At 46.5% G+C, this 23,434-nt stretch overlaps 1 protein-coding gene across 2 annotated transcripts in view; it reads left to right on the forward strand.

Moving 5' to 3' along the window:
* ALMS1 (ALMS1 centrosome and basal body associated protein) overlaps positions 1–23,434 on the forward strand; it is a 417,466-nt gene that overhangs the window by 303,935 nt on the left and 90,097 nt on the right. For both annotated transcript variants that reach the window (XM_069632315.1, XM_069632316.1), the window contains 2 exons: positions 1,035–1,291; positions 12,899–13,082. In XM_069632315.1, the coding sequence (XP_069488416.1) occupies positions 1,035–1,291; positions 12,899–13,082 (441 nt within the window). The remainder of the gene's footprint in view (positions 1–1,034; positions 1,292–12,898; positions 13,083–23,434) is intronic.

Consider the following 23,434-nt stretch of genomic DNA (forward strand, 5'->3'; position numbering starts at 1 on the left):
TAGCAAAGTAACTGCTACACCCGCCTTTTGGCGGTCACAGGACTTCCAAAACCTCCCAATAGCACCCGGTGGAAAACGTAAATTTGGAACACTTGAGAACAATCATCATGAAAATGAAACAAAGAACTGAGAACACCCCATGCTGATCATTACTATCAGTCCCTAGCCCACGCCATCCCCCACATAACCAAAATAAATCTCTAGCAACCTTGCATTCCATACATTAATCCCCATACACAGTGCAGCCTAATGCATGGTTATACCACCACCACCACAGTTACCACTGCAGCACCAAGGAGAGCTGCCGCTGCATGACTCCGACACATCTTTACCACCTACCACACATACACCCCATCTTCCAAAGCAGTGGCTTTCGCTGTATATCATCCCTGTTAGCCAATCTATCTTTGGTTCTCTTCTACGGATTGACGGATAGCCAAGTGTTACCACCATCCCCTATCAAGATACAATCCAGAACACGGGGATCCTGTTCTTCCGGCCTGCATCCATCCGATCATCAATATTTGCAACTGCTGCTCACATTCCTCTTGCAAACCCCCATCCCATCTCCTCCCCTCCCCTTCTCTTCCAGAAGCATGTGCCAAGAGGCTTCCAGCATGGCAGAGGTTGCACTTTATAAGACCGCTTTACATTGAATTACATTACAGTAGCTACATTAAACAGGCAGTTACATTTGTTAATGCACTTATTAGCTGGGGTCAGCTCAGGTTTAGTGGAGTGCCAAGAGCCACAAAAGCACCATGGTTTTATGTGTTTTAAATTAATGTTTGCTGACACATTTGCTTTTAAAATGTTAGAAAGCAGTCAAAGCTCGAGAATGCATGTTCACTAGTAATAATGATATTACTTTCCCTGCGTCTGGGATTACAGCTGCTTTTGCAAACTGCACTTCCAAAGCAACTTGCACACGCAACCCTTGCCTATCCAACTATGCCTCCAGAATTCCTCTACTTGCTTTGACAACTGCTACTGTGTTTTGCTGTTCCTGAATAAATGCATTTTGATTTTCACAGGGGTGACCTGGTTTGTCCCTGTAGAGGATTTAAAGTCTGGCTCAAAGAAGGAGAATCAGCCCACCGTAAAGACTGGCCACAGCCCCTCCTGGTATGAACCTCTGAGCAGCACAAAGCCTTGGCGGGAGCCACTCCGTGAGAAGAACATACAGGAGCAGCTGAGCATCAGCCGGACAAACACTGGGATGAGCACAGGCACACGGCTGAAGGATGCTGAAAACCGGTCGCCTAGTCCATTTATGAGAATAACATTACAGGTAAAATATAATTTATTTTTTATTTCGAATATTTGTATTACTTTTTTCCACACATTGGTGTCAATGTTTATTTAAAACTATATTCCTGTCTGTATCTCCTCCTCTTTGGGGGGCTGTTTAGGACATGGAACCATTTAACTGCAAAGCCACTTTGCATATTTCCAAGATGTCAAAGAGTGGCTCACAAATGTTACCAGAGCTAGAACACCTTGTAGGATTTCATAGGTTTGAAGACAGGCCTTGCCCGGAAGCAGGATAAAGCAGCCTGCCCTGATCTATATCTCCCTCACCTACCATATGTGTTTACAGGTCTGGAAAGGGCCCCCAATGAATGCTGACCCAGTCCATGAAATGGACACTCTGATTTAAATAGTGGAATTGCATGCTTTATTATCAAACACCGGAGCATTAAAAACAGAACAGCGCACATAGTGTGAACAGGGATCCCATGAAGTTGTGTCAAGGATCGCCTCGTAAAACTCACTAGAATATTACAAAAGTAGTTAAAAAGGAGTGTACGCCAGTGCAAGAAGTAACAGTTTTTTCAGGGCTCCAGACGCAGCTGGGACAGTAAATTCAAACAGTTCGCGGAACAGAACTGCATCAAAAGGCGCGGTCAAAGAAACATCCCGAAAGTTAGAACTTTTATACAAAGCAAAAGTAATTAGCATTTGCGATCGTACCACATGAAAAGATCTCCCCACACAAAGTTGATTGGGCTTCACAGTTTGAACCCTTATAGAAAAACACACATTGCGCTAAATAATTGGGTCCATGAACCTTTCCACACCGCACTCAATTACAGCTTGTGATGCCACAATCCACCCCCAATTCCCACGGCACAAAGTTAAATAATTGAAACATTTGAGACGACCAGCAGAACTTTATTAAACTGCCCTGCTCACCTCAACCTGATTCTTATGAGAATTGCTTTCCACCATGACACCACCAGAGCCTTGAACCATGGACATACTACTGTACAAATTTTGCCTATCGGGGACACTGTAGCCCTTTTTCCAGGGAAAATGTTCCATGGGGAGATTTGAAATGGCTGTGGTTATTTTAGTCTCCATTAGAAAATCACATTTCAAACATGATTTTGAATTATAAAATGGTCATGTTTTACTTATTCGTTGCTGGAACCTGTGATCAGGCCCAATGTGAGTTTAAACATTCCCATGCCTTCCTATTTCCTCTGACTCCACTCTTTCTGAATAGGAAAATCCCCACACAGCTTCAACAATTCATTCAGACTTGTCCTGAGCACCTTTTTAAGCTCAGAGTTCTTGAGAAGAGAGTGAAACGCCAACACTTTTAGAGTGGCTTCCGTGCGCTTGCTGTCCAGCATCTCCTCTTTATTCTTCAGTCTGAATACTGTTTGCTCTGCACAGCCATGGAAATCGTCCCATTATTTGGTTGCTGCTTTTTAGCTGTCTGACTTCATCCTCCTTTGCCTCCTTAAACTTCCTTTTCTGAATTTATTCTAGTGGTCGCATTAAGGATTTTCCTTTATTACGTTGCTCTTCTCATGTGGGACCCTTTTTCTGTCCTTGAGCACTGCCTTTAAATATTCTATAAACTCTTCCTTTCTTAGCTAGGGTAGGTGTAAACTGCGGTGAATTTTAGGTAAACTCCCCCAAGAGCTATCACTACATGAAATAATGCCGGAAATATACAAAAATGTCACCCTCAGTAGTACGCCCGCGCAGTTACTGTGACTTTGGTGGTGCACAAAATACCGCCCCCCCAAATCTGCACCCAAGCAGAGTGGGGTTGTGGAGGTGACCCCTGCTCTCCGTAGGCGCAGTAACGGGAGTCAGTGGTTGCGGGGGGTCCCTTGCTTACCATTGTGGTAAGCAGATGACAAAAAAGTAATATAAAATCACCCTGCAGCGTCAGCTCCAACCCACGTAAGTGGGAGGAACTGACACTGCAGGGATAGCGGGGAGTCGGCTGCGCACACAGAAGTGTGCCGCCGTAAAGGTAAGGGAGATGGGGGGGCGGGGGGTCAGGTGAGGGGATCAGGGCTGAGGAACATGGGTAAAATTATCTAATTGATCACTGGCAGAGCAGTTTTCACATAGATCCAATAATGCCTATTGCTTTTGTCAACTAAATTTCAATGGCATTCGAGTAGAGGAACCTGGCCCATGGAGTCAACCTATCCCCAATGATTGCCAAATTTCCTTGCATATAATCCATTATAAAAGATTAGATTCTGATGCCCAAGTTGTACCAGATGAGCGCAATGGGCACAGGAGCAGGTGTGAGCCGTAGTTGTACTCTGTTATTGAGGAGCCGCTTCATAGTCGGGCACAGTCTCCTGCTCTGGTTGAATGTGTCATAACATTGGTGCCTGAGAGACAAGCCCTACTAAACAAGGTGTGCATAGAACGTGTCTTCGAGTTTCAATCTCCTGCACTTTGCACAGGCTCCCTGATCAGCGCATACCAGAGAATCATGCAGTTAATTGACACCAAGGGAGTTGTGAGCGCAGTGGGCAATACAGTGCATAGCCATTGCCATATCTATGAGTGTACAGTGGGTTGGTAAGAAACCAAACTGTCTACATGCCGATAGATTTGTCTTAGGAAGTGGCTTCAAACACCCATGAGTCAAATAAAATGTGGCTAAATTATGAGTGTTAACGTTATAAAAAATAAAATTAACTACCAGACATTTAATGGAATGTGTAACGTTAGTGTGAACACCAATCATACTGCTCTGAGCCCAATGTTGTTTTTAGTTTGGGCTATTAGCTGGCGCTAAAAGCGCTACATTAAAAGCTGAAACTATTATCATTAACATAAGTGTTTCAAATATGGGCTTTGAATGAGTGTCTGTAATGCTTTTCCAATGCAGATGACATTTGAGCAGGGATACTCTGTTGTAAACCCTCCCATACCCGTAGGCAATGCAATCCCTATGGCTAATCCCACCCATTCCTGCCCATCTCGGAATTGTTTGATTTTATGTGAGCTCTTCCATGGAGGCAGCCATCTTGCATAACTGTCTCTAAGGAAGCTCTCTGGAAACAAGCCAGTCATCTCCGAATGAGAAAGATCCCATGCATCTTCCAATTAAAATGATACATTGTTTAAAATAGGTAAAGTAATTTGCATTTGGGGAGCTTGTTTTGATTTGCAATGAACTGAGGGCTAGTGTATTGTGAAATATTAAATTCACCTTTATTACAGTTATGGGATATTGCATGATATTGTCTTTACTTTGCTTTGTTGTCTATATGCTAAATTGTGCTTTAAGACAAAAAGCTAAGCATGTTGCTGTTGCTGCGTTGCAAGCAGAAGCATTATTTCCCTGGGACTCTTGCTCTGCCTTCTAGCCTGCATTTCTCACCCAAACAGGGCTGGCCTGCTTCTGTGGCTTCCCACTCCCGGTCTTGCAGTGAAATCCCCCCCCCGCCGTGTGCCGGGCTCACACAGGGAGGGGCGGGAGGGAAAGGCTGATTGCTGTTGCTTGCTCATGTGACTCCAGCCACTGACTGCTGCTGGGGTTGCTGTTTCTGCGTTGCAACCCAGAGCATTACTTCCCTCGGACGCTTGCATTTCTCACCCACACTGGGCTGGGCTGCTTCTGTGGCTTCCCGCTCCCAGTCTTGCAGCTAATGGCCTATATTTGTAACATCCGTTTAACGTCTTAATCCAGGCAAGGCGGTCATAGTACTGTCCCCCAACCAAGATGTAATGTTTTCCCTGCCCCTGGGTTGGGTCCGGAACCACATGGAAAATCTATATTTATGTGCAATGTTCCCAAACTTCGGCCTGGGGATTTTGAGAACGAAGATTCTTTGATTAACAAAAGCATCCATTAGATTCGCCATGTAAGGGGGGGTACGTCTATTATAAGAGATATTTAGGGGTCTTGCAGGGCATCGATGGGCCAGGGGTTGTTGGATTATGTGGAATTGGCCTTCAAGAATTCGAACATGGTTAGATGCACTTTTGTCAATTGAGACCAGAACCTACCCTCTCCCTGGCTCCATGGTTTCTTTGAGACTCTTGTTGCCTGAGTTCCCTGTGAGGTACCCTCCCAGAGATCATCTACCTATGTGTGCCCAGAGCTCTATCTTCTGGGTGGTCGACTTGGAAGAGGTGGACTGACATTCTCCCTCCCTCTCCCCCCGACCAACTCCTTTGTCCCCAGTGGTACAAAGCTTTTGTTTTGGAATGTGGCAGGGATTTCTAAGAATTTAGTGGACCCGGAATGGATTGCTTTTATAGCTCTGCACGATATTATCTGCAGCCAGGAAACTTGGGCATTGGGTGCCATTGAAATCTCAGGGTTCAGAACTTTCAATTCCCCAGCTAAAAAGGGGCCTAGAGGTCGGCTGTGGGGGTGGGGGGGGGGGGTGGGGGACTGCTGACCATGGTGGCCGTGGACTCGGGATAGGAACCTAAATTGAGTAGGAGTACCACCTAGGTTTAGAAAATTATTACTTGTACTAATTATGAAGAGCTCACCCTGCTTATCTTTAATGTTTACAACTGCCATATTGGTCCAACCCATTTGCGACCCTGACCTTGATTTGCAACACAGCAACTGGCAACAGGATGCTGAGGGGAGGACACATCATTTCCGGGGGAGATATTAGCCTCCAGTTGGAACCCCTCCATGAGCTCGAGGGCTTGTGGGATGATGCGGATGCTGCTTGGGAAATTCCGTCTTTGGAGGCTAGTTATCCCAGAAGGGCCCACAGGTGTGCAGTAGATGCAGCACGGTTATTATACGGGCTGGATCTGAGGACGTGTAATGGTAGGCGAGTGGAGGGCAGACCGGGAAGGATACTTTTTTTGGCCTTGGACTCTCTTCCAGGATTGATTACATTTGGATTGAGATAAGCGTTTACGAGGCAGTGGAGGAATTTGGTATCTTAGAGCACCTAGGTAGTGATTATAAACCTCTTTTTAATCTGAGATGGTTGTGGCAAAAAACAGGTGAACAACCAAACCAGTGTACCAATTAGAATAGTCGGGAATGTTAAACGTGCTGTTAAATTGGACAATATTCTGGCAGCGGGCTCAAAGCCCACAATGTATTTGTCTATTTTGCCCTCCATCAAAAACATATGCCAATCTAACTGTGGTGAAGAGATTTTATTTGAATTTGATCGATTAACCTCTGAACTTAATCCATGGTTCTCTAAGCTTAAACCTGCCTGTAAGGGGAAGCCTTTGAAGACTTCTCTGATTAACCTCTGAGCTTAATCTGTGGTTCTCTAAGCTTAAACCTGCCTGTAAGCGGAAGCCTTTTAAGACTTCTCCATGGTTTGATTCCGACTGTAGACAAGCCAAGGAGGCACTATTGTCACTTCCAAGTTATCTGGGGGTGGCAAATAAATTAAGGAACAGATACAAAAGTGTTGTGAGACTCAAGAAGTCCGAATTCCTCAAGGGTGAATGGAACGAGCTTAGACGTGCTGCTATAGAGCGGCAAGAATCTAAGGACAATGATCTTCATTGTATGATAACTGAGGAAGAATGGTTCCTCCATTTTCGTGGTTTGTATGATGTAGTGGTGACTGCAGTCAGCCCCCGGGGAATAGCTTTGGAGGGTCCAGCGGTTGATTTGGCGACCAATAGGGGTTTACCTGTTAGTATTACTCTGTCTGCGGTAAGAAGTGCTTTGTTGAGCTCGAACGGCCAAAAGGCCCCGACCCCGAAAGGGGATCGATCGATCTTTGGAAAGATGAGCCGGATTTCTGTGTGCCGGTGCTAACCAATTTTTTCCAATCAGTGGTTAACCTCAATAAGGTCCCTGCTTCATGGCTTTGTGCTGAGATTCTACCCATATATAAGAAGGGGGGCGGTATTGAGTGAGTAATTATAGGCCCATTTTGCTCCTCGATGCGTCAGGGAAAGTCTTTGCTTCTGTTGTCCTCCTGCAGCTGCAGGAGTGTGTGGAATCTAAGGGCCTGAACTCCCAACTCCAAGCTGGGTTTCGCCATGGGTTGAGTACAATGGACCAGTGAACCATATGATACTACAGAAATACTGTGTCTTAAAATAGATGTAAGTGTGCGCAGTATATTATAGACCTCCAGACGGCCTTCAACAGTGTCCCTAAGGAACTACTTTGGCAGGTTCTGTTGATGCAGGGGGATCCCAGATCATCTGGTGGCAGTGTTTATTCAATTGTACTCCTGTAATACTGCCATGGTGAGATGGGGCCCAGTGGGAGAGACCACGAGCCAGTTTGTTGTTAACAGAGGCATACACAAAGGCTATGTCCTTGCCCTGCTTCTGTTTATCCTTTATATCAACAAGATCATCCTGGCCCTGTTGGCAGACTGTCGGGGTGCAAAATCGGATCCACCAAATCCTAGGTATGGATTCTTTTCCAGCACTGCTTTTTGCAGACTACTTGGTTTTGTTGGCCTTATCCCCCAATGGGTATCATGCGAAGCCTGAAGTGTTTTATTTCTACATGCTCCCAGTTGGTTTTAACCCTTAACAGGAGTAAGACCCAAGGGCATGGTGTTCCGATCTAAGAAGCCCAGGGTAAAAGCACTGGGGTTGGAAGTAGAAGGGACAATCTTAGAACAGGTTACCCATTACCTCAGGGTAAGATTGTCTCACAATGGTACCTGGTTAAGCCAAATTACCAAATCTCAGTCCATTTTGGGAAAGAATAGTGGTGTTTGAAGAGATTTTTGCTTCCCATGGTGAGCAGGCGGTTTTACCTGCTCTGGACATTTTATAACATCCAGGTCACCATGGCTATCCTGTATGGAGCCGAGATATGGGGTGCTTCAATTGCTCTATTCTGGGGTGGCTGAGCATAAAATCCTAACAAAGCTCCTCAGGCATAGTACCCTGAGTGCCACCTTAATGATGGAGTGTGGCTTGGCCCCTGTAGTTTGCCAACTAATGTGGAAATCGGTATTCTACTGGGTCAAGTTATGGAGCTCCCCGGATCTTGGTAAATATCGGGGAGCACTTATCGATTTGTTGAGCTATCCGGGCAGTCGTTCTCTACCCTGGTTGTGCCATGTAAAGCAACAACTAGTAGTGGCGGGTTTGGAAGATCTTTGGAAAAATCCCTTTTTTTTTGCCCCCATTGCAAAACTTTTCGTGAAGTGGTTTGTCAGGTATAATATTCAGGAACATCTTGTTTGTTTGTGCTTAAAATTGAGGTTCGGACATGATTACCTCCTACTGAATCCTATTCTGGTAGGATAACTCTATTGGGCTACTTAATAGGTGGCAGCATTTACTAGTGGTTGGATGGGGGGAGTTCCTATATTAGATTGGCTAGTTTTGTAGTATTGGGATCGACTAACAAGGAAACTTAAACGTGAAGTCTGTCACATTTACACGTTAATTATATTCCAAGATGGCCACCACATTTTAGTAGTAGTCTGAAAGTAATCACTTAAAGCGTTTCAAGCCTCGAACTGAGAGGGATCTGCCCAGACGTCTCAAATTGCAGCGTTCTCCACATCCACCGCTTCTAGCTGCTACTGATTCACTTTGTGGAGTAAAAGGGCGGGCTGTTCAGAAGCAGTTAGTCTCCGGCACCGGTCCGGCACCAGGCTGTGAACATTATGATCAAAGTCTGCTTCCCAAAGAAGCAAATAAGATCTGTGACTGACTCTGATCTTTAAGCACGTTTTATGAAAAGCAAACAAAACACTTATAATCAAAAAGTTTTAAAAGTGATTGGTTTGAGATGTGGCAGGTTTGGCAGGATTTAACCTCAGCTGGGAGCTGGGAGTAAATCTGCCATGAAATTGTCGATTTGCAGCGCTATTACCGCACGATAATACCTCCAACGGTAGTAGCGCTGAAAATTCCACATTGGGCCCAATGGGGAATTCCCGAATGGGCCCAATGGGGAATGGGTAATTACTGTTCCGCCAAACCTGTGATCCGGCGCTAATAGAAGTATGTGCTTGCTTGCTTTTCAACCACTAGCTAATAGATGCATGCAATTCAACTTGTCATCGGAAGAAAAAGGCTTGTAATGGGAAACATTACACATATACACTCAATCAAATGTTCGGGTAAAAGATGCACTGCTATGCTCCTTGCAAGAAACGTCTGAGCTCTCCAGGTGCGTGGCTCATGGACGCTGGGCAAGTGTGCTCTTGACCCAGCTTCTGCTAGGCCCAGAAGAAAGCACCCCACAGCAAGGCTTGGAAAAGCAGCATGGCGTCTGCCTGACATCTGCCGGTGCACGCAGCTATGCTGGGACAGCCTCCACTTCACTGGACGTGAACTGTGCCCAGATGCTTTCACTCTCCGCAGCGGTCACAACACCTGTCTGTCCGGAGATCAGTGGGAGGACGAGGAGTGAGCGCATGTGTGTGTTGAAGCTGGCGCTCTCCTTGAATTGTTTGCAAAAGTACTCAAATCTAGGCTTCTAGCGTCTTTGCTCTCCGCACATAGATGCACATCATGCTAATCCCGATGGCCATTCCCACCCAGTTCCTGCCCCTCCTGCCCAAAACAACTCCTCATGAGAGCTCTTTGGTCTTGCTTTGAACAAGCATTACCATCAAACTTTGCGTTCAAAGTGCCTGCCAGTGTTTTTTCATGTAGCCTTCTGAGAGTTAATGACTAAATCGGAGTTGTATTCTTGCTACTGGTGGAATACAAATAAATGCCTAAACCAGATCTGCCTTCACCCACTCGATTTATAAGCACTATAGTGTCCTTCACTGAAGTCCTGTTAAAAACGAGCATTATCAAAACCAACAGTTTTGGCTTGTGTATAAGTATTAGGAATTTTCCGGGCAGTGCTATTAGATGCCCAGGTACTCGCACCATTCTGCATCTGCTACCATCAATGGCCAGTTAATACCACTATGGCTCTGCCTGTCAAGTACCCTTTCCCATGCCTACACAAAGGCCCCAACAATTGGCATTGCCAATGCTTGTGTATACTGTGCTGAGCACAATGTTCTTTTTTAGAATTTAAGTCGATCGCGGTCGGATGCACTACACATGGCACCCTGATTTTTCAAGAGATACTAAAAACTTGCTACAATCATTGGAAAGCTAATACATCCTAAGTACTACTTTAAATGTTATTCTGCAAAATGTTTACTTGGCACTAAACACATTGAGCTACCAATTTATGTCTAAACTGAGCTAATTTAGGACAGCTCAAACATACCTACCACTTTAACAAGTTCTCTAGCATTGGATCTTTCATAGATTCACATGCTGTGTATTCATGTTCCCGATTCCCCTCCAGCTACCGGGGATCCACAACACCCTAGCAAACTCCCTCAGCAGGGAGTTGCGCTCTTGTCACGAGTGGGAGTTGCACGAAGACCAACTAAATCGGTTGTTCCAGGAGTGGGGCACCCCGGAGATCAATATGTTTGCCACATGCGACAACAGCCGTGGCAAGACTTTTGCCAGCCGGTTCCCCTGATCCGGACTGCTTGGGGGACACCTTTGCATTCCCATGGGAGGGGAAATTCCTGTATGCTTTTCCCCCAATTCCTCTGGTGCCACGTGTCCTGCACACTTTCAAACAGTATCGTTGCAAACTGATATTAGTGGCCCTTGCATGGCCGTGACAGTATTGGTATTCCGAGCTCCTGGCTCTGTCAGTGACCGCTCAAATGAGGCTACCTCCGCACCAATTGCTCTTTTCCAGGAACCAGACGGTTCTGCACCACGACGCAACCTCTCCCAATCTGATGCCTGGTTCCTGTGTTCCTAGAAGTTAAGACCCTTTCCCTCCCGCAGTCTTGCCAGGACGTGCTGGCTAAAGCAAGGGCCCCTGCCACTCTGAAATGTTACAGGAGCAGGTGGAAGCGTTTCCAGGTGTGGTGCAGAAGGCATCACCAACGTCCACAGACCATCAAACCAGAAGAGCTGCTACCGTATCTCTTTTCACTGGCGGAGTCAGGGTTGACACACTCCTCCATCCAGGTGCACCTGGCTGCAATCTCCAGGTACTGCCGGTCCTCTGGAAAGTCTTCCCTCTGGTCCCATCGGCTAGTGAAAGAGTTTCTGCGAGGTCTGTTTTGCTTATTTCCTCCAGTCCATCCCCATACTCCAACCTGGGAACTCAACATACTGCTCACAAGGCTTATGAGTCCCCCTTTTGAGCCCATGCACCAAGCATCCATCAAACACCTGTCATGGAAGACAGCCCTTTTAGTGGCAATCACCTAATCAAGGAGAGCGGGAGGGATACAGGCATTTTCTTCAAAACCGCCTTATTTGATGTTCCACAAGGACAAGCTGTATTGCGAACTAACCCAAGGTTCATATTTAAGGTACCTACAACCTTTCATCTTAACCAACAGGTGGTGTTAACAGTGTTTTTCGGCTCCCCCTCATCTCCGGTAGATCGCACCCTACACACACTGGAGTGCATGCCCTCAAGTACTATGTGGCCGGCACAAACTCACTCCGTTTAACGGATCAACTGTTTGTCACATTCAAACCTACAGGGCCCGGTAAGGTTGTCTCCAGGTCTTCTATTGCCAGATGGATTGCAGCCTGCATTTCTTTCTGCCATGAGCAAGCGGGCAAACCACTCCCGGGTAGACCTTGAGTGCATTCTACCAGAGCAGTGGCCGCCACTACTGCTTTTCTCTCTGGGATCCCACTGCCGGATATCTGCTCCACGGCCATCTGGTGAGATCGGTGCACACATTCACCAGATTCTACTGCGTCGACAGGGATTCCACAGAGGAGTCTAGAGTCGGCCAGGCAGTTCTACGAAACCTGTTTTCATAAGGTTGGTAAGTCTCCTGTGGTAAGTGATATGGGAGCTCCTCCACCCTTGTGTATTGGTTGTTTTTACTGCTTTGTAATCTATTCATATGCCACCCTCCCTCCTACCCCTCATGGCTCATCTTTTGGCTCTTACTGCCACTTTACTTGCACTGCCAAATCTGAAGATGGCCGACAGGGGCGGAGTAAAGGGAGTTGTTCCCTATTGGCTGTGGGCAGTGTAGCCCACAACGATGGAGCACTAAAGTGACCTGAAGTTTTCAGTTTAGTTTAAACTGCTCTATTTTACAGGGGATTCCCAGCCTGAGGACAGGAAATATTCAGGACAGCGCAAACATACCTGATGCTTTAACAAGATACCAATTGGCCTTGAAAAAGACCTTTTGGTTGAAACACGTGTTGGCTTAGTCATGACACTCCATAATTTTGGGAGCACAAGAAAACTGTAATGACACTTGAATATTAAATTCTAGAAAAGAACATTGGGCTCAGAGCAGTATGATTGTTGTTCACACTATGATTGGTGTTCACACTAACCTTGCACTATTTCCTTAAGATGTTAGGGAATTTCCTCTTGAACACCACATTACGCAGCGGGCAGCTCTAGTAATTTTCTATCACTCCTACACCTCAGCACGTAAGACAATTGGTTGCCCTAAAAATTGTCTCTATTTAATGAAATGTAATTAATAAAAAAAAGTGCCACCTATAAATTGTAATAATGCTTTTACTTTATCCATGCCAGTCTCCTGCTGTCAGATTACTTGCGTCTATCACTCAGTTGACTATTGGGTCCTAATCGTACTGTAGAATAAACAAATAACAGGGTATTATGGTGCGCACATGTGAGTTCTGTCCATCACTGATACTCAAATATTCTCGGCAGGAGGCCCTGAAGATCCATCGTCCGAGCTTCATCTCCAGTTCTCGAGAACGTATGAAGCGCCTAGAGCTGATCAGGGAAGAGCGCAAGCTACAGAGCCTGTTTCAAATGGAGCGGGACCAGCTGTTTAACCCACTGGAGGACAGAAGGGACTGGCAGGGAACTAAGCAGCCATGCACAGAGAGAGGTATTCCACTTAAATATTTCCATATAATGCTCTCCTTTGTCACATTGTGGGAAAAAGCAAAAGGACAACGTTTAAAAACAAAAGCCATTTTTCACTATTTTGTGTCACTTCTTTTGTCCTTGGTAAGTGTAGCTTGGGCACAAATAAAGTTTGACATAATTGTTCTGTCTTTAGACTATTGAAACCTTTAAGGACACCTATAGAGGGCACATGTCTGAGTGTGTGTGTGTTTTTATATATATATATTTCTAAGGCTTGTGGAATCTGTTTAGATCACATGGTATGCATAGGCCAACATCTAGTGGTAGCTGCAAAGTATTACATTTTTTTGTTTTCGCTACTCGAAAAGGGACGTCGACAGGGCGTGCCAGTAATACTATCCTTAGTGTGTCATCTACTGTACCCATGGTCCTTCACGCATCGGTGTCCCTCAGATTGTTTTTTTCCGCCATCATAGTTGGATGCATATCGCAGCGTTCCTTCTTGGCTGACGCCATTACTTAGTAAAGTTTAATTCTAGTATTTCGTTCTGTCTTTTCGACAACCGGTTACTGCAAGATATTCGGCGACGGCTTCAAGGATAAGTTCATTTGTCGACGACAGCAACTCCCGTCTCAGCGATCCTTTGTCTACGGGCTCTCAAGGCCCCATCGGGCCTTGGCCCTGCACAGCAGGGAGAGCGGGTGGAGGTTCATATTCTAGTCTCACTAAGAGAATGTATATTCCCCTTTACTCCCATTTATTGTATGAGGCTGCCATCCTCGTACATCATGGAAAACACTCCTTTAAAATGTTGGCCTTCCTGTAATAGGAAGTTTCCCTGGAAAGATTTGCACCGTGTGTGCAACCTTTGTCTCTCCAGGGACTATGCAGAGAAACAGTGCAAGTCTTGCAAACTGTACAGGCTATAAAACATAAAGGACCGCAAGCGCTGGGCCAACCACGCCATGCAGGCCAAAGCTTCCATGGACGTCGAGGGAGTCTCCAGCGATGGCAGCATCGACGTCGCAAGTGACACAGAGGGTGATCGGGATCAATCGGATTCCCGCATGCGAGACCCCGACCCCAACAGGCAGGCCGGCGGTTCTGCTACGGGGACACCTGGCAGATCAAGCACTACCAAGTTACATCACACCAAGCACATCCCCCACCGATGAAAGCCAACCACATTGACCGATAGGCCACACGCAGCATCAAGGAAAAGGTCCGAACATTACCTGTCCTCTGGGCCATCGCGGTCACTATCAACACACGACAGCCCCCGAAACAGACTGTAAAGTCTGTTTCCGACACCATGTCTAAATCTGGGAAGTCCTCGGGTGCCGACGACCGGGCATCGAAAGACGCGCTGATGACCTCAAGAAAAAGCTAAAAAAAACTCAAAATTTAGCAAGTTGATTAAACAACACGCCCCTGACACCCTATTAAAGGCCAGAATGTCGAAAAACCATAAGGCTTTGACGCCCCATGTTAAAAATGATCAGGCTACTAAAAGCAGGGATTAAACTACCCCTCAGGGCACCCTTTCAGGGGCTATGCATCATAAGAAAACCACTGTCCCAGAGTCCCCACCTATACCTGCTCCTCCTACTCCTGCTCCCTCTGTATTGCTAAGCTCCACACAATGGACCACAGAACAATTCGATAAAGTCATGAGGAAAATGTCCTGTTTTATAAATTTCTTTGATGACCACCCTGAAGTCCTCCAAAACCTTCAGGTAACCCCTCAGATTGGGTCAACAGTCACTCGAGCTGCCAAAAAAGCCTGCCTAGACACCACGCAGGCGACCACCTCATCATATCATGACCTAGGTCAAGACACTTTATTACCATAGCACGCATGGCGCTCAAGACCCTGGCACATACACAACCCAGAGGACGAACGGGACACAGGGGACTTGGACCAATATTATGATGACGACGATGAGGATGTATACGTCATCCAGTCCCCAGACCACACCGAACCAGTGGTGGCTGACTCCCCGGTAGACAGAGCACTTCAAAGTAGACACCTAAGAAGCCCAAGTCGACAAAGACTTTGTAGGGGAAATCCTTGGGGATAAAAAAATCAGCAACTCAGTTTATCCCCCCTGTTACAATCGTTACAGAGACGTATTCAGCCCTCTCTGTTTACACCCAATTTGACACAGGCAGTCAACCCGCGTATCAAGATGATGCTAAGACTAGCCCCCTCGAACTCCTTATACATTAGGGGGCAGCTAAAGACAGACTCTTTAGTAGTCACCACTACAAGAAAGAGGGCAGGAACCCCTCTGGCCTCTGCCAAAGCCCCTCCTGCCAAGGGGAGTAAGAAAATCGACACCCTGGGCAGAAAGGTAGCTTTCTCTGCAGCCTATCAAACAAGGATAACTAATAACACAACGCTATTAGCCAGTTATCATTGCCACAAGAGGGATGAGATCGCACAACAGATAGACTCGGTCCCAGAGCCCCTAAAAACACAGCTCTCACTCACCATCGCTGAGGGGAAACAGGTAGGTAACTGCATCCTTAAAAACAACCTGGACGTAGCGGACAATGCGGGAGGAATCATGGCAGAAGGCACACTGATTAAACACCATGAATGGCTTCGTAAATCAGGCTTTAAACTAGAAACCCAGGCTACCCTCTTAAACATGCCCATTGAACCCAACGCTTTGTTTGGCAAAGCAGTGGAGGATGCACTTAAAAGCGCAAAAGAGGAATATGATACCCTCAGATTCCTGGGGCAGCTCACTAACAAACCCTTTGGGCAAAGAGGGGGCTCTAACTCTCGCCGGTTTAGAGGAAAGAACTCCAAACGGTCTTCTAATTACAACCAAGGTGGGCAAGGTTCGTCCTGGGGTTCGTCACAAGGGCAGTCCTCGCAACAGGGTTTTCATTTTTCAAAGAGGCCAAGGAAGGTCTAGGAGTAGGGGCAGATCCTCCTCAAGTGGGGGCTCAACCCCCCTAAGCAATGACTACCCGCTACAGGTTCTCTCCCATGCCACTCCAGTAGGATGTCGTATTTTACACTTTACCCACGCATGGGAGGGGATCACTTCGGACAAGTGGGTACTTCCCACTGTGACGGGGGGTATTGCATAGAGCTGATCCAAACACCAGCCAACCACCCGCCAAGACAAAGACAGACTTCACAGGAAGAGCAACGTATCCTGTTAGAAGAGGTGAAGGCACTGCTTCTAAAGGACGCCATAGAAATCGTCCTGGCAAACCAGGTAAACAAGGGTATTTATTCAATGTACTTCCTTGTGCCGAAAAAGACGTAACGGTACACCCAGTCCTAGACCTGTGCCCTGCAAACACCTATGTGAAACCACAAAAATTCTGCACGACAAAGCTACAGGAGGTAATCCCTCTACTAAAGCAGGGGGACTACATGGCAACCTTGGATATAAAAGGGGCATACTTTCATATTTCAAGGTTCCCAGCGCACAGAAGGTTCTTGCGTTTTAAAATAGTGCACCAACATTACCAATTCAAGGTGCTACCCTTCGGTATAGCCTCTGCTCCAAGGGTATTCACCAATGTACTAACAGTGGTGCCAGCACATCTACGCAGAGAATTAATCCCAGTTTACCCTTATCTGGACGACTGGCTGATATGATTGCAGGGGAATCTGCAACCAAAATATCCTAAGAACAATCAGTATCCTGTTCCAATTGGGATTCTCGATCAACGAGAAAAAATCAAGTCTCGTTCCAAGCAAGACCAAACAGTTCTTAGGAGCTGTCATAAAGACAGAGAGGGTCTAGTCTTTCCGTCAAATGAAAGAGTGCAAAACATACTGCTGAAAATACCTTAGTATCTAGCCGTTAGCCAAATAACTGTACGCAAAGCAATGTGCTTTCTCGGGATAATAGCATCATCCATTTAGCTTTCTCCACACGCACGGCTTCTCATGCATCCAATGCAAGAGTGGTTAGCGAACCCGTGGTCTCAGGCAAGCGGTCAGTGGGACAATCTAATGGTTGTTTCACTAACCCTAGTTCAAAAACTAGGCTGGTGGACAAACGAAAACCTGTCAAAGGGAAAACATTTTCACAACCCTACAGTGCAAGCAATTGTCACAACAGACGCATCACTCACCGGGTGGGGAGCCCATTACCTTCACCACACAGTGCATGGCCTCTGGACACAGATCACAGCCCAAAATCACATAAACCTTTTGGAACTGCTAGCAGTGCTCAAAGCTCTGCAAGCCTTCCAAGTGCACCTGTCAGGTCAGACAGTACAAGTCTCTCGGACAGCACCACTGCCATGTTTTACATAATCAAGCAAGGGGGCACACATTCTCCAAATCTGTCCATACTAGCACAAAACATTTGGAAGTGAGCACTGAAGCGGGGCATGCTCCTAACATCGCAACATGTTCCAGGGGCACTCAATTCTCTGGCACACTCATTAAGCAGAGATCCTTTACCTGAGGAGCACAAGTAGCAGCTCGACAGAAATATCCTAAACAATGTCTTCTCCCTATGGGGTTACCCCCTTCAGACTTGTTTGCCACAAGCCAAAACACGCAATGCCCAGACTTCGGATTCAGGTTTCCTCAACACAGGTCCAGTGAACTGGTGAGTGAAATTTGCCTACGCTTTTCCCCCAACACCGCTACTGAGCAGGGTGGTGAACAAAATGCACCAGGAACTAGTGACACTAATCCTAGTTGCTACTATGTACACAGCACAGAGGTGGGGGGACAACGTTCCACCAAAATCCCGTCCATGAACTTGCCAGTCTATGAAGGAGACACGCAAAACAAAAACCAGACACTGTTATTTTAACAAATGGAAAAGATTTTGAATATGGTGCCAGTCAAAAAATATAAAACCTGACAGAATGTACTCCATCACACATGCTCCACTTACTAGACTCCGGGCTAGTATTTAACTCCATCAAGATTCATCTAGCAGCTCTATCCACGTACACCACTTCTCAAAGCAAGGTGTCCTGGTGGAAAATCTCTGTCATTAAAGCATTCATTGAAGGAGTTAAGACTTTACCCTCCAATTTTAAACCCACCTCCAGGGTGGGACCTAAATATGGTACTTGCAAAGCTCACAGGACAACCTCTTTGTAATCGCCTCCATAAGAAGAGTCAGTGAACTACAAGCTTTGTCAGTGCAAAACCCTTTCTTTGTTATCCCCATAGGCAAGTTGGTACTATCAGCTATCTTTCAAAACCCTTCAAGCTCAGCTGAGAAATAACTCCATACACCAAATGTAAGGATGGCGGTCATTTGATATGTAAACAAGACAAGACTGCTAAGAAAAACAGACCAACTGTTTTGTCTCCATAAGACCTGGCAGGGAAGATGATCACGTTTCAAAAAACGGCATCTCCAAATGGATAGTGAATTGCATACCGCTCTGCTACTCTGTAAAATAAAACTCTGCCTTTCACACCAAGAGCTCACTCTACCAGGGGTACAGGAGCCTTTATTGCGAACGTCCCGCAGGACGCCATTTGCAAAGCAGCTACATGGCACTCTATTCATACTTTTACTCAGCACTACTGCGTTGACACACATTCTAAAGCAAATTCACAGGTGGGATTAACCCTTTAAGTGCCATGGGTATTTCCCCCCAGTGCCAAGGCCTTTTTTGGTGATTTCGGTATGTGGCCATTCAATGCCTTGTAACTTTGTTGTTACACGAGATATCTCTGCCAAATTTGGCTCCTTTTTTTCCCCACTCGTAGACGGTCATAACGCCACCCAGGAATCCTAGGTTGCTGTAGGGGGTTTAGGGAAAATAACCAAAAAGGGCGAAACCTTTTTGTTTTTTCAATAAATGCGAATAAAATGATGTACAAAGAAGCCTGTGGTTTTTTCCTTGTAAGAGCTAGGAACAAATGGTTTGCTCTGCTGAATTTCCCAATTTCCTGGCTTTCAAGAACAGGTTGAGTGGAAACGAAAAACCATTATTTTGATGTGGTTATCAACCGTTTTGTGAGAGGTAGGCCATTTTGGCCAATTGGACATGCATGGACGCAATGGAAGAAAAGGGTAGGAAAGCCGAATTGGAGGACAGAAAGGCATATATTTCTGAAAAGTAGACAAAATTCCAAGTTTAGAAAGTGGTGATTTGCGTAGGTTAGGCAACAACTAGGTAGGGGAAAAGCGGGAAAATGACCGAAAAAAAGGTATGTGTTGGACATGGTTTGCTTCTTTGAATTTTGAGAAAAGCAATGCTCTGCCACATTCCCCCGACTCTTGCAGTTAGGAAAGCACACATTTTTTGTAGTGTTTTACAAAACAAGCAATACCACAAGCCAAACACTGAGCCATGGTACACAGGAGTTTTATGCTCACGGCCTGAACAGACGCACTTAGCATGTGTAAATCGGGAAAACCAATGTGGTGAGGAACGGCAAGCATACATTTTTTGAAAGCGCGCAGGCAGACCTTGTGCAGGTTACAAAAGTGTATGGTGCCTAAAGCAGCGACTAAATGTAGGTCACATTTGGGAAATTAAAGGGTTGTGTGACAAAGGGCACCAGCAAATGAGTCAAAACGTTATGAAAACCACAGAAACACAACAAATGTTATAGCTTCCTGCGTTCCCAACCGTGTACCGATGAAAACGGTACCTCACATGTGTGGGTGCACCTACCTTGGCGCCAAGGGGAAAGCTGAACACACCCCTAACCCCAAGTCTTTTCAGACATCTGAATTTCACGGTTTTTCCAGACGGACACACCATACAGATATGGGCCTCGGGTGTCCAAGCCACCAAGGAAAACTGGGAACCCAATGCATTTCCGAAAAGGGCAAACCCGTGGGAATCCGCAGAGGTATGATTTGTGCAAATCGGCCCAGAGCTTATTACCCAGACACCCTTGCAAAGTCCGAAATGTGGGAGGAAAAACGCATTTTCCGCACATTTCACTCGGCTCACGCATCGAAACACGCCCCCGACAACACAGTCTACCGTCCCGCGTTCCTACAGGTGTCCCGATGAAAACGGTACCTCACATGTGTGGGTGCACCTACCTGGGCGCCAAGGGGAAAGCCTAAAACACAGGTAACCCCAAGTCTGTTTTCACACCTGAATTTCACACTTTCTCCAGAGGGGCACATCATACAGATATGGGCCTCGGGTGTCCAAGCCACCAAGGAAAACCGGGAACCCCATGCATTTCCGAAAAGAGGACACCCGTGGGAATCCGCAGAGGTATGATTTGTGCAAATCGGCCCAGAATGTATTACCCAGACACCCCCGCAAAGTCTAAAATGTGGGAAAAAAATGCATTTTCCGCACATTTCACTCGGCTCACCCATCGAAACACGCCCCCGACAACACAGTCTACCGTCCCGCTTTCCTACAGGTGTCCCGATGAAAACGGTACCTCACATGTGTGGGTGCACCTACCTGGGTGCCAAAGGGAAAGCCTAAAACACAGGTAACCCCAAGCCCCCCCTAAAAAGCATTCCACCGTTTCCACATTCCCACAATTTTTGATGCCAATTTTTGATCCCAAATGGGTAGCGGGGGCTCCTCCCTCGGCCTCTCTGGGCCTCCTACAAACGGCTGCGTGAGGTACACCCCCCCTCCATTTGGGGTGGGGGGGAAGAGGACCCCCAAAAATTGTGGGACAGGCCCCCCAGTGTGTGGGGCAGTATGGTTTGGGCACACCGGGGCCAGATTGGCACAGCAATGTGCCCCTCTGTGCCAAGGCAAGTTTAAGTTTCGTAAACAAAGAAAAAAATGGAAACGGTACACTACACTTTAGGGCAGGCTGAGGGGGATCCTAAACCGCCAGGTAATTTTTGAATATAATGGGGGATGACCCTCTACCCCCCCACACCAAATCCAGGGGGGGGCAATCTCATTCAGCCCTACCTGGGGGCAGATGCCCCTTCCAAGGAGCACATATCTGCCCCCAAGAGGGCTACATGGGGTGCCCCCATTTCCCCTTGTGGTGGTGAGGAGAGGGCCACCCCCCTTTTCTGTAAAATATATCCCTGGTGGCTAGTGCCCCCCCCCACTCCCAGCCAAAATTCCCTTTTTGTTTTTTTGTTTTTATTTTTTTATTTTGCCACCTTCCCTGGGGGCAGATGATCAGCCATCTGCCCCCAGGGTTTATCACATATGTGCCCCCATGCTTTGGGGGACGGGGGAGAGGGCTGCTTACTGTAAGCAGCCCCCCTCGCCCCCACGTCACAAATGTATCCCTGGTGATTCAGTGGGCTGCTGGTCACGGATCGAGCGCGCTGTGCCGATCCGTGACCAGCAATGCGTCAGATACATGGTGTCGTTGGAAAGGTGAGAATCTCCCCTTTCCAACGACACCACATTCGCCAATATCCCTGGTGGCTAGTGGGCCCTAGGGCCCCAAAACCCTCCCCCCTTCCTTCAAATTTTTTCTTTTTTTCATTTCCACAGGCGGCTCATCCATTTCACAAAATGGATGCCTCCTAGTGCTTTAAATGTGAATTTGAGCCTCATTTGCTCAAAAGTTAACATAGGAACTTTCTCAATTAATATTTTTTATATAGCCAGCATGTGCCACACTTACATGGGATTGTGAACATTGGCCTGCGTCGCATCTAGATAGGACTGTAAATATTAGCTTGTGCCACACTTGGATGCAATTTCGAATGATTAGCATGTCCCACACTTAGATGGAATTGTGAACACTGGCCTGCACCGCATCTATACAGGATTATGAAGGCTAGCAAGTGCCACACTTAGATGTAATTGTGAATGTTAGCATGCTGCCACACTTATATGGAATTATGAAGATTACCAATTGCAATACTTAAATGGAAATTGGGACTGTTAGCATGTCCACACTTGGATAGAATTGTGAACATTAGCCTGAGACGCTTTTTGATGGGATTGTAAAGGTTAGCAAGTGGATTGTAAAGGTTAGCAAGTGCCACACTTGGATAGAGCTGTGAACGCAGGCCTGCGCCACACCTGGACTGGATTGTGAAGGTTAACAAGTGCCACACTTAGACAGAATTGTGAATATTAGCATGTCAAATGTCATATAACCCACTAACTAAAAAAAGCTCAACATTTCTGCATACTTATCTCACTCAAAGAACTTGCACAACCATCTCTCACACAACAACCCGCACGCACTTCACAACACTGCAACAACACATAAGCCGCACCAACAGCACCGAGGACTTACATCGATCCGATACTCGCACCAAAGCTCAGCACCCGGTGTGTACTGAGTTGAAGCTGCCAACAGAACACCACTCCTCTCACTACCCTACTCCCTCTTTTACCAACCAATCCCACCTTATCGTTTGAAGATCCGGCAGAGTGCCTCGGGACCAGCGCTGTTGGTGACGTTGCACGGTACAAATACATTTAACATATATATTTTTGATCATGGCCCATCTTTTGAGCCAATAACATTTTTGAGTAAACTATTCCTTTAAGGAAAACTGATATCCTTTTACCTTTGCACCCAAAGTCACCTCCCACATACTTATGTATACTACCACCTGCACAATGACTCCTTGTTCTAGGCCTATCCTTACCCGCCTGATTCATGATACCCGCCTGATTCCTGATGCCCTTGACAGCCTCATCCCGATGTCAACATCATCACTGGTAAATATAGCGTGCACAGCGACCGTTGGCTTCAGTTTTGTTTTTCGCGAGAGCTATTGCTTCGGAAGAACGGTGCGCTTCGGTTCCCTCGTGAAACCTGTTGTTATTATTACAAAATATGGCATCTTCATCGCATCATTGACTCACAAATCGGAGTTTAAGAAATGCCACGACTGGGGGTGTGTCAGTGGTGTTTGGGATCCGATCATAAAATATCGGAGTGTGGATCCTGCCTTTTGATGACAGTGAAAGCCCTGAAAGAACGCAAATGGGAATTAGCTGCAGGTAGGTCACATAAATTGCTTTCGACGACTGTCGAAAAAGCGATCCTCCTATGAGTCGAGGAGCGGCTCTCCTTGTCGGAAGAAAGCAAAAAAACAATCTCGATCTAGAAGTGAATCTCACCACTCCTCATCATCTTCATGATGTACGAAGAAAAGGCGTCACAGGTCGCCATCTTCGTCATGAAGTCCCTCCCCTAAACGGGTTACTTGGCCGACAAAATCGGCCTCCCTGGCCGAAAGGGAGAGATTCAGACTAAAAATGCTTCAAGTCCTTGAGAATGCGGCCTCGACCCCCGTCGAAGAAGGAGAGTAAGAGTCAAGCCCCTGTCGAGGAAAAACCTGACAAAGAAAGGGCAAAGGAAAAAGCCTGTGCACCCTCGAGCCCGGGTGCCCAGTGGAAACCTCCTCGAACCTTCAAAGGATCGGTCGAGTCGAGAAGATACTCCTTCGAAATAAAAAACATTGACATCATTGACGCCGAAAGATAAAACG

Source organism: Ambystoma mexicanum, chromosome 6q (assembly GCF_040938575.1).
Source record: "Ambystoma mexicanum isolate Mex_15411 chromosome 6q, UKY_AmexF1_1, whole genome shotgun sequence".
Lineage (NCBI taxonomy): Eukaryota > Metazoa > Chordata > Amphibia > Caudata > Ambystomatidae > Ambystoma > Ambystoma mexicanum.